The 18,790-nt window shown below is 37.5% G+C and overlaps 1 protein-coding gene across 10 annotated transcripts in view; it reads left to right on the top strand.

Annotated features, from left to right (window-relative positions):
* The window catches only part of ZFHX4 (zinc finger homeobox 4), a 183,338-nt gene that overhangs the window by 28,875 nt on the left and 135,673 nt on the right, over positions 1–18,790 (top strand). For 7 of the 10 annotated variants that reach the window (XM_083623153.1, XM_083623158.1, XM_083623161.1 and 4 more), the window contains exons 2-3: positions 1–5; positions 1,469–1,971. The exon at positions 1–5 is cut by the window's left edge and continues 2,619 nt beyond it. In XM_083623153.1, the coding sequence (XP_083479279.1) occupies positions 1–5; positions 1,469–1,971 (508 nt within the window). The remainder of the gene's footprint in view (positions 6–1,468; positions 1,972–18,790) is intronic. The other 3 variants (XM_083623159.1, XM_083623160.1, XM_083623154.1) reach the window with 1 other exon arrangement.

The raw sequence follows: 18,790 nt of genomic DNA on the forward strand, positions 1-18,790 counted from the left end.
ACTTGGTCAGTATCTATTCATTTTATTATTATTACCACCAGTGTTTTAGTTACTGCTTCTAAATGTTAATGTAATTATTTTCTCGAATGGTCTGTTTTGCTAAGCTTAAAACAGCAAATTCTCTTCAACTTGTGGGATGTTGTAAAACTGAGTCAGTTAAAAGGAGAGGACCCAAGGAAATCCAAGTACTTCACCTGCTTTTTAACCTCCTTTCCCCAAATTCTTGTCTGTTTACAGTTAGATTTTCTCATTGTTCTTTGCTATGTGACACCTGAAACAATAATTTTCTATGTGCTGTCAAGTTCATGAAGAAAACAATCTGCTTTTTAAAAAAAGGAAATATGTTTTTCTGTGACATTATCCTGTTGTTGTCATAAACATTACAAGTAAAAGTTTTCATAGAGAAGTATAGATTTTCAGTTGATAATAATCCCTCTGGTTAGCTAATGTATGAATCAGAGGTTTACTTGTGACTACAAAGCATTAGGAATCTGATAAAGCTCAGCTATATTGATATGAATGATAAATGGCTAGTTATTAAACATGTAAGAAATTAATCTAATAATAAAAGTAGCATTCATATAGCATTTTTTGATTAATGAAAAGGTGTATTGCATTCTTTCTCTCAATAGTTCTTAGAGTAGGGCAAGCCAACATGGTGCCAACCAGAAATTGTGGGCTTCAGCTGCCAACATCCCTGACTATTGACCATGCTGGGTGGGGCTGATGGGAGCTAGACTATACAACATCTGGAGGGTACCACATTAGCTAGCCTGTCGTAGAACAACCCTTTCATGCAGGCCAGTATTAATCCCATATTTCAGACACAGAACTGAGACTGAGACAAAGGTGATCTTAGGCAGGCCACTAAGTTCGTTATCATTCTCTGTCACTTATACTATGCCTGCGCTCAGCAACAGTTTAAAGTGGCCTAAAACAGGAGGCAAAACATAAGAACTGTTGTCCAATTACAGCTTTTGTATCAATAGGATGTATTATATTATTTGAAAGTCATGAAATGGAAGTTACTTTCTGAATCATCGCAGCCCTGTTTTTCATATATGCATATGTGTGATATATATCTGAGAAGTACAATTAGCAGCTTTTAAAGGATATAATGAAACTAAAATTAGTTTAGTAGGGTTAATCTAGGCTTTTAAGTTGCAAAAGCTTAGCTGTTTTGTTATTTTATTGATCAACTCTCATGCCTTTGAAAATAAAAATTCCAGGATGACATCATGCCCAGTAGGAGTAATTAAAGCTATCTGATGAGGGAATTTAGAAGTTGAAAGGGATGATTGTAATTGATCCTGATTCAATCCTATTACAGCTTTTTATAGTTTAAGCTCTAGAGAAAGCAAGCCCCTTGTCAAGGCTTTATTTTATAGATTCCTTTGTGTGTGTATGTGTGTATATGTGCTCTATACTTTCTGGTCTCTACTTTCCCTTTTAATTTTTTCCCCTGTAGTAAATAATGAGCTGCCACCTGAAATCCGGCTTGCCAGTGGTCAGCTAATGGGTGATGACCTGTCCCTCCTTACTGCAGGAGAGCTGTCACCTTATATCAGTGACCCAGCGCTGAAGCTATTCCAGTGTGCTGTTTGCAACAAATTCACCTCTGACAGCCTGGAGGCCCTAAGTGTGCATGTGAACAGCGAACGTTCTCTCCCTGAAGAGGAGTGGAGGGCTGTAATTGGAGACATCTACCAATGCAAGCTCTGTAACTACAACACGCAGCTCAAAGCCAACTTCCAGCTTCACTGCAAGACTGACAAACACATGCAAAAATATCAGCTGGTGGCTCACATTAAAGAAGGAGGCAAAACTAACGAGTGGAGGCTGAAGTGCATTGCCATTGGCAACCCAGTTCACCTAAAATGTAATGCCTGTGACTACTACACCAACAGTGTGGATAAATTGCGCTTACATACCACCAATCACAGACACGAGGCAGCCCTGAAACTTTACAAGGTAAGCACCCACCAGCAATTTAAGTTGGCTTAAAATAGGAAGCGGCAGTTAACTCTTGAAATGTTAGCAGAACGGTGTTTTTTTGAGTGATGTGCAAATTAGAGGCTTATTGAACATACTCTTAATAAAGCAACAAAAATCAGACTACTGAGCTAGAAGTGCTGCACCTGGAAAGTGTTATACCTTATAGCTCATTTAGCTTTCCCTTTATTTGAACCTTTATATATATATCACTGTCAGCACAGTCCTATATGTTTACTCAGGTGCAAGTCCCATTGAGTTAGATGGAGTTTAGTCCCAAGTTAATGGGCATATAAACTTAAATTTATATTTCTTGTGTTGCAAATGGCTAAATGAGTTTATCTTCTAAATTCTATAATAGCCTTTGTTAGCTAACTGTTAACTATGAATTCTTTTGTGTATTTTATGTGATACTTGCATATCTTGTATAGGAAAGGAAATGGCTCCTAGCATTGAGGATGTTTAAATGACCCCAACCCAAAATGTGCCACCTCAATTTTTATAGTAAAAACACACACTTGTACCACAGTATTACTATGAATATTCAGAAGCAAACTCTTGCTATCTCTTTGCCTACTTTTGCTTTTGATTAGTCAATAATCATTTTTTTACTAACATGAAAGGGTGTGGTGCAGATAAATATTAGCGTAATGGCAAATACACTTTTTTCTGGCCTGGTGAAAAACTATACTACGTGCGGTAGTGGCAAATATCATTTATTACCGATCATGCCATGACTTTTTCCAAACCCCAATTACTGGATTTTATTTTGTTTTGTTTACTGGATTGTCCTGTTGGACTCGGTTTATGTATAAAGTGTTGTACATTTATTTATGGCTTTCAGATATCAAGCACTATTTTGTTTGAGGTTTTTTTCCACAAGGATGTTACAATTTGTCAGTGTATTTTAAATATAGTGAGAAAGCCTACGTGGTAAGTGTAACATACATACACTAGAGCTTGCTTTTAACTTCATTATAATCATGAATTTTCTAAAATGCTGTTATAAAATTTGCACACATATAAATAAATAAGTAAATAAATCAGCAGTTCTATAGGCAAAAAATTATTAAGCTAATGAATGTTCTATAGTTCGTTGTGTATAAACCACTTTGTTGAAACAAATGGCAGACAGCAAATGAAGGGGATGTAAATACTACAGATTTAAATCCATATCTGCTTTAGAATGTAGATGTATCTACTTCTGTGTTTGGACCCCAAATGCAAGTCTGTCCATACAGGACACTGATAACCAAACCCAAATGCATTCACATATCTTTCTTAGTACCTAAAAGGAATGAATTAGTATTTAAAGGCAGAGGGTTGTATACAATTAACTGCTAATCAGACTAGACCTATTGAAATCAATATACCTAGGTAGTCATGCCCATTGATTTCACTGGGTCTGCTGTAAGTAGGAATTGGTTGACAACAACCCCGAGCAAGGAAGCTGAGGAAAAACCTTTCAAGGTGAGCAAATTGTGCTTGTGCTTGTGAACAAACTGCCCTCCCCACTTTATGGCAGACTTTTCTGACCATACTTGGCTTTCAGCGTTTCCCTTTCAGACCTTGGGATATTAGCCTAAGCTGACCTTCACATGCTTGACCTGATTCATCCACGATTAAATTCATCTCCTTGCTGGCAGATTGCTAAAAGTGTTATCTACTACCACTTTAAGGTGGAATAAAAGTCTAAATTTGAATTTTGCACAGGAAAAAATATATATCACTATATGGAACATGAATTGATCAAAACATTCTAGACACTTACCCACCAAAGCAGAGCTTTATAGACCTTACAGGCCTTTATAAATCTCCAAAACAAACACCTGGTGTAAGATGTTATGTACGCTGCTGCTTTAAGCTGTTTTCCTCCAGCTTATCTCACTTTTAGTATTGGAGCTGAGTTGGGGGGGCAGGCAGAATTGTGTAAAGCAGTAATGTACAGTACAGGCTGGGGGCAGGGGCTCAGCTTATTTTCCATGCAAATGTTTTTCTCCTTCTGTAAAGTGTAGACCCCCCTCCTCTTTTGTATGTATCTATCATTTGTATATCAACAGCACAGATAGTATTTAAATAGTTGAGTAAGGTGTTTCCATTTACTTTATCCTGTTTAGAAGCCCAGGAAAAGACAGTGATCTATGCAAAGGACATGCTCTTGCAGCAATTCTAAGTAGACCATTTTTTAGCTTTAAGAAACTATAGAATCCCACAATATGGTTATCTTCTTGCTATGCTACCCTCTCATGAGATTTAATTACAATACCAGTACTCTTGAGAAGACAGAGAAAATAGAACATGCTGGGCCATGCTGCAACAAAAAGTTGCAGTCTGATTTGTACCTGTTGAGAGTTCCAGTCAGCTAGCTATGCCCCATTTCACTGTTTCATCTCCTTTCCTTCCTCCCCATTTTCTGTTTTATCTCCAAATGTCAGCCAGCATTCTGTACCAACTGAACATGGCCAGCCTACATTGGGATTGGCGTCCCTGTGCCACCCGCCCTCCCAGTTGGGGGTTTCACCCCTCAAAGTTATTTTGTACTTTTGCAAATCTTGGGATTCCCCCAAGACTGCAAATACTTCCCTCTTGTCCATGGATGGTGCTGTTTTGGCTACATAGGGATCCACAATTGGAGAATAGTCCATTAAAGGGTGTGAGAGCAATGCCTGGAGTAGGTTTGGAGGAAGAGGCTATTCCACTTTGTTGAAAGGAGCTTGGCTTACACTTAACTGGTAAGGAGGAGGAAAGTGTTCACCCTCTAAGGTTCAATAAAAATAAATGACAAATATACCAAATGGCACAGGCCTGGCTTAGGAAATGTGGTATCACAGGCACCAGTCAGTCATTCCTAGAGTTGCCAAATCACAATTACAAAGCTTTGCTAATTCTGTTAAATATTCCACGTCAGTGGAATGAGCATGCTGTGTTTTGTGTTTCTTGCCTCATTTCTTCATTCATGCCTCCATTCACTCTCCTTTTCTGCCTGCTGTAAAAAGTAGGCTCCCGTTTTCTCTTCAGCTTACTGGGCCAGTTCAGTGAACAAAGAGAAAAATGGAGGAAAGGAGAAATAGCCAGATGGCTGTGTACTTTTTGGCTTCCTCAGAATGTTTTGAATGCACATGAAGTATCTCTGGGTTGAAATCTAGCCAGTACCCATGATGCTGTAGTCCAGAGAGCATTAATGGCCACAGCAGAAAAGCTTTGGGGGAATCCCATTTTTTTCATTCACAAAATATTGGATGATATCACTGTTAGTCATACTCTGAGTAGACCCATTGAAATCAATGTACTGAAGTACATTAATTTTAATGGGTTTATTCTGAGTATGTCTTGGTTGGCTATCATCCACTGTGACTTTTAATAAGAGGAAAATGCAACATAAATGCCTTCTTGAGGCAAAATGTCTGGACTCCTTGCAACAGCTGCAGCGTTAATAACTTCAGTGCTTTGGAAAAAGATGTTGCATGCATCACAACAGCAGTACTAAAATTGGTTGTTTGTGTATAAGCCCTCTTGTAAGATGTGAAAGCTACTAATGTATTAAAACCGCAGCCCCTGCCCACTGAATTCATGAAGCAATTTGTGTAATTAGTTGCCTAATGTGACAAAGCAATGCTGCTTTATGAGAACAATTAACTTACAATCCTAGGAACACTTAATTGGAAGTAGGTTTGCATTGCAATCAGTGAGGCTTACTTCAACTTAATACATTGAGGTTTAGGGTGATATACATATTTGGGTGCTAGCAAAATTATTTTGCAATTATGAGAACAAATAATAAAATTGGACTGCTTCAGTTATTTGTGGTTTAATGGCAAGTATAAGTTTTATTGAGCATTTATTTGCTTGTTCCTCTTACATAGTCATTTAAAATGTTAAGGACACCTGACAGCAGCAGTTAGGTGAGGTTAAATGTATAAAATATATTTTGCTTTTTGCTTTATTGACAAACTATTGATTCATACACTATTCATGTTATGATTGTCAGCTCAATTTGAATAGATCACTTCACCTCCCATTCTCAAACAACAGGAAAGTTGCATGACCTATTTCCAGTTTAAGAAGGTTAAAGGTTAGCTCAAAAGCATCATCTGCCTAACTGCTTAGTTTTAAACTGATCAATTTAATGAAAATCTGTTTTACAGATGGTGTTTTAATGTCTTTGGCAGGATTTGGGCAGCTTTAACATTAGATGTACGCTAGTAAACATTATTTTTTATTTGACCAGAGCAACACCTTTTCTTTTATGTTTTATAGTAGAAAACATGTGGGATATGGTATTTTGGCAGAAGACCCAAAGCAAAAAGTGTTGATGATCTTTCCATATGGATTCCACAACAGAATATATTTATGTCTGTTGCTCAAACAAAGCTATATTCATGGCTAAGCAGACTGTTTTCCTCTGAATCCTTAAAAAGTATTTCAGTCAGGATTGTATTTGGAAAATGCGTGCTTCCCATTTGCATATGATTGGAACACCAGCATTTAAAACAATAATCAAGACTGTTCCTTATGTATATGTAAGTATGCACTTTGTGTTTATAGCCGAGGTGACCAAACTGTGGTTTGTAAGCTAAATGTAGTTCCTGGCAGTTCAAATGTAAGGAGCTGCACTTACTCGACCACATAGTACAAAAATGCAAATAGTTGTGAAAGGCCTTATATGTACTGCAAAGCTGTGTGACTTCCATGTGGCATTATCCACTTGCACAAAAGCAGGAATGAATTCTGTCCACGTATTCCCTGCGGACAACTTCAAATTTCAGCCAAATGTCATATATAGCTTTTTAATAGTTTTTGAGCAGCATTTTATTTGTTTGTTTATTTGTAAACAGTGAATATTTAGGGAAACCATAAAGGGGGGGGGAATGGGGTGAGTTGAGTCCCCCAACTTTAGCCATGAACACCATTGTGCCAATACAAAACTGTATTCGTCTTTTTGACTTGTGAGTATAACGTGGTTTTATTACAAAATGTAGTATAGTTCTTCAGCTCAGAGAATTTGGTTCCTATATGCCCTTTGGAAATATAGGGTAAAATCCACTGCAGTAGTTTTCTTATTAAATAACATGATGCAGTGGATGCGTCCACTATGAGAAAGGGTGAGTGTGTGATTTTCTCTGATTCCCACTTCCTCATGTAACCCCTCTGCTACTGTCAGTGCTGTTCTGGAACAGATTTGGAGGGAAGACATAGTGGCTGAAACAGGAAGGGGGAATCAATGAAAATTTCCTCCTCTTCACCTACTCATCTCAGTCAATGCCTCTATTGGATAATGTGTAGGGAAACTTAACATTCTCATATTCTCAAACTTACTGCACAAATTTTGCTATGGTGTAGAAGAATATGCAATCTGTGCACCAGAAACAATTGCAGTGACTTAAGGTGTTCACTGAGTATGTTTTAAAACATGTGTACGTAGTACACAGTACCACAAATACATCAGGCAACAGACCAAAATAACAACATGTATCTGAAGGAAGATCCTCGAAACTGCTTTTGTGTATATTGTATCAAGTACAACTTGTATGTAAAGTGGTAGCTTAGGGTGTGCTAAATTCATTTCCTATGCTACCTTTAAACTAGAGAACTAGCTGTCTATATGCCATGTACTGCAGATATACTCTCTCCATTGAGACTTATGCAGAGATCTGGGGGGACCCATTGCAATGAACACTATTTGCATAACAGCAGTGCTTGGCGGAGTCCATCTTTTTATAACTGGATCCCTTTTCAGTGACATTAATTTGGTACTTCCTTGCCATCATTTTAGAATCTGATTTTATATATTTGGTTCACTTCTTTAGTTAAATGCTGAATAACTTTTTGCATAAGAATTCTAAAGCAAGATTCCCCTGGGTGTTGCTGACTCTGATATGTTTATTTAAAGAAAAAAGTTCACTACGGTCCTTTATTTTGTCAACAAATGACTGCTACCAGCCTTTAAAATAGCCCAGTGAAACTAAATTATCACGAATATATAAGATTGCATTCAGAAAGGCTAGAAGAACAAATGGAGCATTGACTATATTTTATAGGATAGATTTATAGCCTGTCCTTGGGTCACTTAGGGCCAAGAATTTTCACGGTCAGCTGGTTGGGCTTGCTGGCGAGCATCCCCAGCAGGAAATGTAAATACCATATAGCACCTGCTCTTCAGCTGGGCGGCTAGCACTCTTCTGCTTTTGGAAGGGAAGTATCTACCACCTCAAGTCTGGTCCAAAGTAGAAAGCTTAATTATACTGGTCTTGCTCTGCATCTGTCATCAGTGAAGCAGAATAGTCTGTCTGGATTCTCTAATGCTGTTTGCATATTCGGATTTTAAATCAGCCAGAGATATTGAATGCATTGCTTGTGTCTCCTTGTTTATGAATGAGACAACTGGGATTTAGGTAACTTCAAGAGTACTATTTCCCCAATGAACATTGCTAGTGTTTTCCTCATTATTCTTGTTATGGATGAAAGCATCAGTGTTAAAAATTAAAAAATTGTATTTGGGAGAGTAGATATGAAATAACAAAGGAAGGGGGAGAGAGAAATCCATCCACAACACAAGCTACATTTGTTTGCTATATTTTGTTTAGCATGCAATGATGATACTTTGATCAGCGTAGAATTAACAGAGTTCCATAATTTAAATTTCAATAGTCTTCTCCTAAGTTTCCAATTTAAAATCAAATATCCCAGATATGTGCCATTCCAATTATTGAACTGTCATTGTCCCAATATGATAGTAAAAGAGGTTGTGAGATTGTGCTGTGCTTATTTGCATAAAAGTCATTGTGCAAAAAGAAATTGGAATGTTTCGGTACATTCGAGAGTCAAAACATGGTTTCCTTAATCTTACTATAGTCATTTGTTTAGATAAAGAAAGCTGTTTGGAGAGATAAATAAAAGTTATTATTTTCTTGCTCTTAAACATAGTTGTCACTGAAAAATATTTCATTTTTTTAATAGTGGTTTAAAATTTGTGGTCATTTCATTCAGGGTTGAAATATCTGAAATTAAATTCCCATGGCTGTTTACGTGTGTCAAGTAATTTGAATTATGCTATTATATTAACATGTATAATGATAAGGGAAGTGTTAAGAAACCATTTTTGTATCAGCCTATTAAAATATAAATATACTTCATGTCTACATAAATGCATGTGTGTGCTAATGAACAAATGGTGGGGTAATAATTTTAAAGGGTTCCTTTTTGCTTCTAGTTTAGTGGGAATAACAACTTGTAAATAACCCACACTTTATAATTCTGTTTAAACATCATATATTTTTAGTCAGGCCTTTCTGTCATGTTGAGGATATATACCGTGCTATGACAATCAATTTTAAAATATTTATTTTCAGTACCTTAAAAATAAATCTGCAGTTTCCCCTCAAAATATGATCTAAAAAATTGAATCAAAATACAGGTTTTTATGCAAATGAAAAAATGTATTTGATATCACATTTAGAGCTAGGCTCTAAAAGCTAGGTAAGAACCTATGGTTTGGTAGTTGGATCCAGCCCTTCACTGTGTTGCATCTCATTCCCTGAACTTTGAATGTGTGGACTGGGATGGCAAACAGCCAACTGAATCTGCTTTCACCTTCAAAGACATGAATCAGATGTCTCGCACCCAGCCAATCAGCAGCTTCATAGCTCTACCTTATCACGTAGGAGGCTGCCCAGTAAGGGGAAGCCTCCTGCCTGAGGGGGGACAACTTTAAAAGCATGGTTCAGGCATGTTCAGAGGTAAATCATAGGCTGGGTTGAAAACCAGCAAGCCCAATCTGCATCTTCACAGCTCTCATAAGGTACTGGGCAGCCTTCCACCCGATGAGAGATGCCTTTGGAAATGTGGTTGACTGTCAGCTGGCCTGATGCAGACCTTCAGAGGCGAAAGTGCAGTTGTCAACTGGCCTGGCCTAGTCCACATTGTCAAATCCTTTTGAGGCACAATAGGTGTTTTTTACTTGCATGTGACTACTACTTAATGTTTTCTACCCCTGCCCTAAAATATTTTAGCTTAGTTCTCCCTTGCACTCTATGTTCCTCACACAGCCACTAATGCACTAAGCCACAGTATCCACTGATTTCCATCTCTCTATTTGAATGGCTTGCCATTTGGACCGTCTGCCAGAACTACAGAATAAGGAGACTGTTGCCCCTTTTAGCTGTTATCTCGTGGTGCCCTACAATGTTTCCTGTGTTTCCCAGGGAGGTGCTTTATCTGGGAATCCTTGCCCTCTATGGGAGTAAATGGAATACCTTTTCTGATATGTGAGAGGACTATTGAGTAAAAATTATGACACTTTTTCATGTCAAATTGTAAGGCTAAGTGGTGTTTATCAAAATGTGCAGGAATGCTATCCTGACTATATCTACATAGATCAGTGTATATATGCACTATTACATTCACATTAAATATCGTACACAGATTTCTACATTTTCTGAATTGTATGTACATATAGCTACATAGTACTATTTTCATGAGAATCTCTAACAAGATAACTTGGACTTTTCCAGAGGACAAAAGAGGAAATAAATCCTTTCCCAGTTGACAAAGGTCATAGCAAGATGTGATCAAATTATTAGAACCATGGTAAAGCTGCATGGGCTAAATGAAAATGTGGACTTGGTCCGAAACCTTAAAGTTCCTCATTATGTGTTCAGATTGTAGGTTATGTATTTCGGACAGGGAGATGCCTCTTTGTAATAAAAAGGAATAGCATTCCCAAGTTTGCTTGCTTTGTGTAAACTTCCACTGAATTATGCATGTATTGCAGACAATGATGCTTTGCTGGATCAACTGTTAATGACACAGTTATTGCGAACGATATTCTTAATCAAAGAATGTACTGCAAATATATAAGCAGCCTTCTTAATGTCAGAACTGGAGGTTGTAAGTTACTTTTCGTTTTCCTTTTCCTTCTTCTGTCTCTTGGGAATGGCACATCACATAGTGAAATAGTGTTTGTTTGACCTCCCCTTCCCAAATACAGGGGCACGTTTATATTAACAGTAAAGTTCACAGAACTTCTCCTAGTGGAGTACCAAAAACAAGCATGTCATGGAAATGACCCTCTTGGTCTCCAGAGAAATGGAGTTAACCCTCATGTGCTATATAGTCTTCAGATATAGTCTTCATCTAACATGGTCCCAGAGGAAACTGCAAGTGTTTGTGGGAGCAAAGGTATTACTATAAACTTTAGTTTTTAAAAGCAGAGGATGTTGAAATAAATGGAAATGGATATAAAGTCAAGCAAATCCACAAGAGCAAATCATAACAACAGCAAAAACCAAATTGAAGAAACAGTTTAAATTGAGTGTATTGTTCCTCCCTCTAATCAATTTTCTCTTGTGTTACGTGAGAAAACTAAACTATTTATAGCTTCTACTGTTTGACCCAGCTTCAGTGTATTGCTTCATACTGAAAGAACTTTGCTTGCTCTTGAAATGTTGACCAGTTACGTAGTTGCCCTCTTAATCCCAGGCACTAGTCACTGCCTTCTCAAATGTATCCAGACTCACCAAAGGGTGAACAGCTTCCCTAAATGGATAATATACCTAACATATTCCAACATGTCTCTTTGATTTCAATGTCAGAACCAGCTGAGTGAAATACCTTTTCTACGTTAAAAGTTAAGAACTGTGGTATACCTAGTAGACATACTAAGGCCATATCCTCAAACCATTTTTGTCTAAACTACTGCAACTGATATTAACGTTAATAGTTAATTAATAGTTAATAATAAATAGTTAATAAAAAAAACATTATTATTATTATTATTTTTAAAAAATGAATTTAAGACTAAAAAGTTCCTGTTCAACTACGGGAAGAGGTAAAGGAACAGAGATAAAAGAGTTCATCAGATTTAATAAAAAAAAGTTACTGAAGAATGAGCTCATTGTTGTTGACAGTGAATGCAGGCTGTCCCATGGTAAAACTTCAGTAGTCAGCACTGCTGCAGAGGCACTATAAAGAAAATACAGGAAAATCTTCCATACTATGTATTACTCACCAAGCCTAAGCTGAAATATTGTATTCAGTGTGTGCAACCGCACTTTAAGAGGTATGCAAAGGGGAATATTTTCTTAGATTTTGCTGATTTCCTCTAAAAAATTAAACTAAGAATTGTTGTATTTTCACATATATTTCATGAAACTATATCATATTGTATAAAAATATTAAAAATTTCTGCTTTGCACAACTGATGGTATATTTCTAATGTGGCACACAGTAGTGGACAAATTACCCAAAGCTGAATTAGATGTCCTATTCACATAACATCTTTGCATGGGCAGGGGAGCGGGTGGCACAAAACCACTGTTCCTCTTGGGCTTGCTGATCGGAAGGTTGGCGGTTCGAATCTGCGCAATGGGGTGAGCTCCTATTGCTCTGTCCCAGCTTCTGCCAGTTCAAAAGCACACCAGTGCAAGTAGATAAATAGGTACTGCTGCAGCGGGAAGGTAAACGATGTTTCTGTGTGCTTTTGTATGGGAAAACTGGTCAACTTGACTCCGGCATCCTTTGTCTAATACTAGGATTGCTGCAAAACAGGAGGCAAGAAAACCATTTGCTTTAATATACATATTGTTGTTACATGTGGAGAAAAGAGCTTCCCTTTTCCACCTAAAATAATGCACACATTCTTCAGGGGCTATTCCATAAAGAACATCCTTCTTTTTAAATTTTTACCTTCCACCATATTGCCCGTTTATTTAGTTTTCTTGTGGCTCTATAAAGCTCCTTTTGTAGTTACAACTAACCTAACTTATTTTATGTCATCTACAATCTTTGACACCTCATTGGCCATTGCCTTTTCAGATCATTAATAAATACATTAAGCAAGACTTCTCTTACTATGGAACATTTGGGCAACCCATTCTGATTTTTTTTCCATGTTGTACATGGACCATTAATTCCTAATTTGTTTTGTAACTCTTTGTATCATGTCACCAGTTCAGTTTTCATCCCACAAGTTCACAGTTTCTTAATAGCTTTTTCTGAAGGACATTATCAGATTTTTAAAAAATGCCTAAACTAACTGCCAGATTAATTTTTGGATTCTTAGGTTAACACTAAAATATTTATAGACTAAAGATACCAGAATTTTCTCAAGGAAAATGGTTATATGCATTGTGACATGCAAGGAATCTTGATGTTGATGTTAGAAGTCCGTACATTTTTATTTAATCTTAATGCATTCCTGACACTGTCCAGTGTAATGACTTGTTTTCTCAAATTTGTGACTAGTTCACCATTACTACATAATGGAGTAGTACTATTGGTAACCTCAGAAGTTAGGATATTAGGATGCCACCCCCGTTAGCAAAAATAAAAGAGAGGAGGAGAAAAAGGCACCTTTGTCAGCCACCATTACACTTTGCACCTCTCCTATATTCAGAACAGAAGGCAGTGCAAGATACATAGTCCAAGCATCCAATGAAATGTGGTCATGTTTACGGGACGTGTTTAATGTAGGAGAGGGCTGACATAGTGCAAACAGGTTCTGTATGAGGGTGGCAAATAGTCTCTCCTGCATTTATTTATTAAAAAATAAATAAATTTATTTATTTGGTTTTTCAGATTAAAACTTTACAGTCACATTTCCAACATACAACATAAAAACAAGATTCCAAGGAATCTCCTGGACTTCCCTCCTCCCCTTATTGTTAATCATTTCCTCCTGCATCTTTTATAATAATCCAAACCTTTTATCTCTCCATTGTATCCAAAATTCACCCTTAAACTACAAGTGATATTGCAATCCTACTAATGATTTTAACTGTTTACAATGGTCTTTAAGATAAGTTATAAAGTTCCTTATTAAAATTTTGGTCTTCCTAATTTCTGATTCTTCCAGACATTTTAGACATTTTGGCATAATCCATCAACTTGATCTGCCATTCTTCTCTGGTATTTTGAATTTTTAAGCAGAGACATTTTGGGCGCACTATAGGAGGGGTGTGCCACATTTGAGAACCTGGTGTGGTCTTAACGGTGAGCCATTTTTGAGTACAAAAAACCCTTCATCGTTCTTGGCATTTTACCTCTTTTAATGCCCAAGTAACTACTACTATTATTATTACCATCCGAGCTTTATTCTGTGTGGCTTAAGACAGGAAAAAAAAAATTATCCCCATCCTGTCTCTTTATTCTCACAACAATATATGATATAGGTTAGGCTGACAGTCTTAAATAACTCTTTTAATGTTACATAGACTTTGGATACAATGTAGGACTGAAAAATTAGGAGGATTTATAGTACAGTATGCAGCTGAAAAGGTTAACTAAAGAACCCACGGAGGGGAGGAGGGAAGTCTAGAGATTCAGAAGAATCCTCTTTAATTTTTATTATTTGTGATTTTTTGTGAATGAATTTGTAAAATCAAATAAAAATCATTCCCACCCCCCAAAAGGCTGTCAGATAGTGACTGTCCCAAGCATTCAGTGAGTTTGGTGACCAAATTGGGGATTTGAACCCAGGTTTCTCAGTCCAACACACTGATCACTACACAGCAGTAATGTCAAAAGGGAAGACTTACATGGTGTTCTTCTGATACGTGAGTGAAAGAAACTCATCCTTTTGCTTAATAACAGTGAGTATATGCCAGTCAGTGATGTAGTCCAGGGCATTTCTCATTAAAGCGGTGTCGCTTGTCTGTGATCATTAGCCAGTACACAGAATTCTTGTGGCTTAACTACTATTATTTCTTGGGAGTTTCAAAGAGTTTTCAAAATTCTAGAATGTTCTATTAATTGGATGACTTTTCGGAATGCAGGTTGTAATTGCAGAGTTTGGCTTTTAGTTTATTTTTAGTATTTCCACTGATTTCTGGTGCACTCTGTGGGATACATAGGAAGCAAAGCATTAAAGAGACCTCCTGTAAGAAAGGATGTACAAGTGTCCACAAGTTGGAAAGCTGTAATTTGGGTGTCCTTTTTTCATTAGAGAAATCATGTACCCCTTTGATGAAAGGGTATTTTTAGAGGTGTTTGTATGTTCTTCAGTCATTATTTCTTACTTCAAATATATTTTAGCTTCAGAGTTCAAATTGGGTTGTTCCACTGTCCAGCGATTTATGTTCTATGGTTCACCCAAGGCAATCCCCTTATTTCTGATGCTATCGGTTAAAAGTTGATTACCAAAAAGGGTCAAAATGACAGAAAACCAGGGGATACTTTTTTTGAGCTTTTGGTAATTTGGAAAGCAAGACCATACCATTATCCCAGAATAAACTTCCTTAAAGCTCCTGCAATGGTCCTCAGAGCACACATCCCTCAATGTCTTAACAACAGTGTTTTTCATGGGATTCGAAACGGCACAGTTTTACAAGATTTGTTTAGAAAGCCCCCCCCCCCTTTATTAAGAGCAAGTTTATGCAGAAAGTTCATAGTGCGGATAGAAACCAACAAACAGAAAACATACTGTGGTTAACAAAAATCAAACATTTATTTGCTAGTCCAATGATTTATTTTGTTTGATTTGGAATTCTGACTGATAACCTTTAAACTTTTGAAGATGCTAGCTAGCTCTGAAGTGGGACAAAGGAACTTGAGTTAGATGTGTGTGTGCTTACGAGGGCAGAGAGAGAGAGAGAGAGAGAGAGAGAGAGAGAGAGAGAGAGAATGTTCCCCTCTCTTCTACAGCATGTAGCATGTTGTGGTGACTTCTGCATTTGTGCACTATTTTTTGTTGTAATAATCAAGCCCCACCCAATCCACATTTGTCTACAGATGTGGGTTTCCTCCTTTCAGAAGCCTTTGCTATATACTACATAGTCATCAATTGTTTCATCTCATCTAGCCATTTGTTTGGCCCAATTATCACTTTTTTGTTGCAGCGTGATAGCTACCAAACAGTGCTCCAGCAGGTCAGGATCAATGCTACATCAGCAATGTGAGCTACACAATTTGGGAACACCACACAGAAAATTCCACTGCCAGGACACCTTCTGTGCCTTCCAAGAGTTACTAACATGAAAAATCCCCCCAAACCAATGTTTTCTGGATTACTGCTGAATCGCGGATACCTATTCTGCTGAAATAATTTTTCAGTGGTAGTTGCACCACACTAGTAACATGGCAAGTCCTCTTCCTCTTCCTCTTTCTGTTTATTTGTTTTCCTGTGACATAGTTGAAACACTCATGTGCTTCATGTCTGCATGGATCGATCCATTTATGATGAAGCATTATAGTTCTCTTCACTAACTTTGTATGAATAGTCAGCTGTCTTCCGTCATTTTGTGTGCACTTGTTTTCAAATGTTGTTGAGTAATTTCTAAATATGCACAGTTATGTATTGAAACTACAAGAAGGGCTGTAGTTAATGAAGAGGGGCGTTGCATACAAAAGGTCTCATGTTCAGTCCCTGGAATCTCCACATTCAGCTGGGGAAGAATTCAGTCTGAAACCCTTGAGAGTCACTGCCAGAGTAAACTGTGCTGAGCTATATGGATCAATGGTCTGATATAAGACAGTTTCCTGTGTTCCCATTGCTTCAGGGTTGTGCTCTTAAGATAGCTTCATCATAAGGAGACGGTAAAATCACAAGTCAGTTTTGTCACCAGGCCCTAAAGAAACAATCCTATATTCTCAACCTACTAATTATAGCAAGGAAAGTATTTCAGAAATGTTTTCAGGTAATTCTTTTAACTGCACAGATATTATTTTTCATATCCTGCACATACAAAGCTGAGCTCTGTTAATGCCAAGGCAGAGAAAAGTTATGACTAATACATTTCAGAAATTGCCAGCATTTTTCTTATAATAGCTTTTCCGTTCTCCGAACGTTATGGTTTTGAAGCCTGACGTCTTGGGACTTTTCAAGGCTAAAATGCAACTGCCTCATGTTCCATCGGAGTGTTAGATGTCTCTCATTTCCATTGCAGCAAAGCACCCATTTAAATCTCTGCTAAGATACCAGACAGGGGTCTTAATTCTAATTCTTTAATTGGAGTGGGTCCATCCTTGGCATTGATCCAGTTCTGAATACAAAGTTCTGTATTTGTGTTGTATTATTGTGGACAAGGAGTGGGATTTCTTTCATATTGTTTCTTTATAACAAATTAAATTCCTCATCATTAAAAAAAACAAAGGTAGCGTTGTTAGTCCGTAAAAAAAAGCTCACAAGATGAAGAACTCAAAAGCTTGCCACTATTTTGTCAAATTGTTATTGGTCCTAATAAAGACATTGCTGTGGATTTTGGTATTTTTTTGTAATTTAAAGTATTTCTGTTTTTTAATGTTTTGGGACCCTTAAGGAATTTTGGTAGCAACTCCCCTATTTCTTCCTTCTCTGGTCCTCTGAATATGAAAGTTAAGATGTGATCTATGTGATGAATGTTGTTATTTATATTGTACCATCAATGCTTAAGGCAACTTACAAATTAAAAGAAGATGGACTTTTGCTCCAAGGACCTTTCAGCTTCAAAATTGAGAGAAAGTGGAGGAATGTAGAGGGTGGGGGTAAATAGCAAAAGCCATAATTGGGTGTGATCAAAGCCAAATTGGGTAGGGCCAAAGCTAAAAGTATGACTCAAAGGACAAACCTTGGCTACAAAACATGGTTATGGAGGTAGAAACCCAAACCACAATCCCAGGTTCAGACATCACATTATGCCAGACCTTGACTTAGCTTCATGCCATACTGTGCTAGAAAGCCTGGGTTTGTGTAAGTTTCTCTCCAGGAGCCAACGCTCTCATGTAGCAGTGGTAAGCCATACACTGGCTTCTTGCTAGGAGCAAACCAGGCTATAGCTTTAACTTTTTATGTATCCCACTTTGAAATTAATGGATGGAACAATTATTTCAAAATCAATCAATCAATCAGTCAATCTCCATTCATACTCATCTATGGACTTCCCTATTCTGCCACCCCTTCTCTCTCTCTCCTTGACACCATTTTCTCAATTTCCTATTTATTATCAGTTCATTCCCATTTTCATGCAGTAGTAACACACAGAAACTCGCAAACACACACACACTCATACATGGATGTAGGCTCCATCCCAGATTTATGTTTAAATTTCACAGATCTACAGACTGAATAGATCTTCTATTCAGAAACTTCACCATCAGATCCCACGCACGGGCCCAGTGTTCATCGTACTCGCTCTTTCTTGCCCCATAAAAGCCTTTTCCTCTTGTTCCTCCAGGCTTTTTTCTTTTTGCCCCTCCTCCATGGCCCTTGCAAGTCCTTATCTTTTCCTACTGCTATTTTCCTGCTGGACACTAGAATCCAACAAGGAATAAAAATGATCTGCTTGTTTGCTGTGAGATTGTTTATCTTCTGTGCTGGGTGGATGGAAACTCTTGCTTTCCAGAAACTAGCAGGAAGGAGGAGAGCCTTCTGCCAGATGGGGACCCTATGAGAGCCAGATCTACACCATGGTTGGCAATTCCCCACCTCTGGCTTAATGTAGTTTTGTTGCCTCTATGTTTTATTGCTTGCATGAGCAATGTTGCATTCTTCTTATTATATTTTATTATTGTATCCTTCCCTGGAGTTTATTTAGATGCAGTGGGGTTTAGAATTTTTTTAAAAATTAAAATGAATAAATAAATAAATAACCTTGTAAAATAAAGAATAGCTTGGTTTAGTTGCAGTTGGGAACGAACTATGTAATTCCTTCACCAGTTCAGCATTCACCAGTTGTCAGTGATTTAGCCAGTGCAAATGTATAGACCCTACTTTTAACATCTAGAATTAGAGTTTTAAATAACCTTAATGCCAAGGTTCTTGACTAAAAGATGAAAGATGTATCTGTGAGACGGTTTGTGTGCGTGTGTGCGCGTCTGCCCATTTCTT

This window comes from Podarcis filfolensis (genome assembly GCF_964270895.1).
Source record: "Podarcis filfolensis genome assembly, chromosome: 7".
NCBI classification, from domain to species: domain Eukaryota; kingdom Metazoa; phylum Chordata; class Lepidosauria; order Squamata; family Lacertidae; genus Podarcis; species Podarcis filfolensis.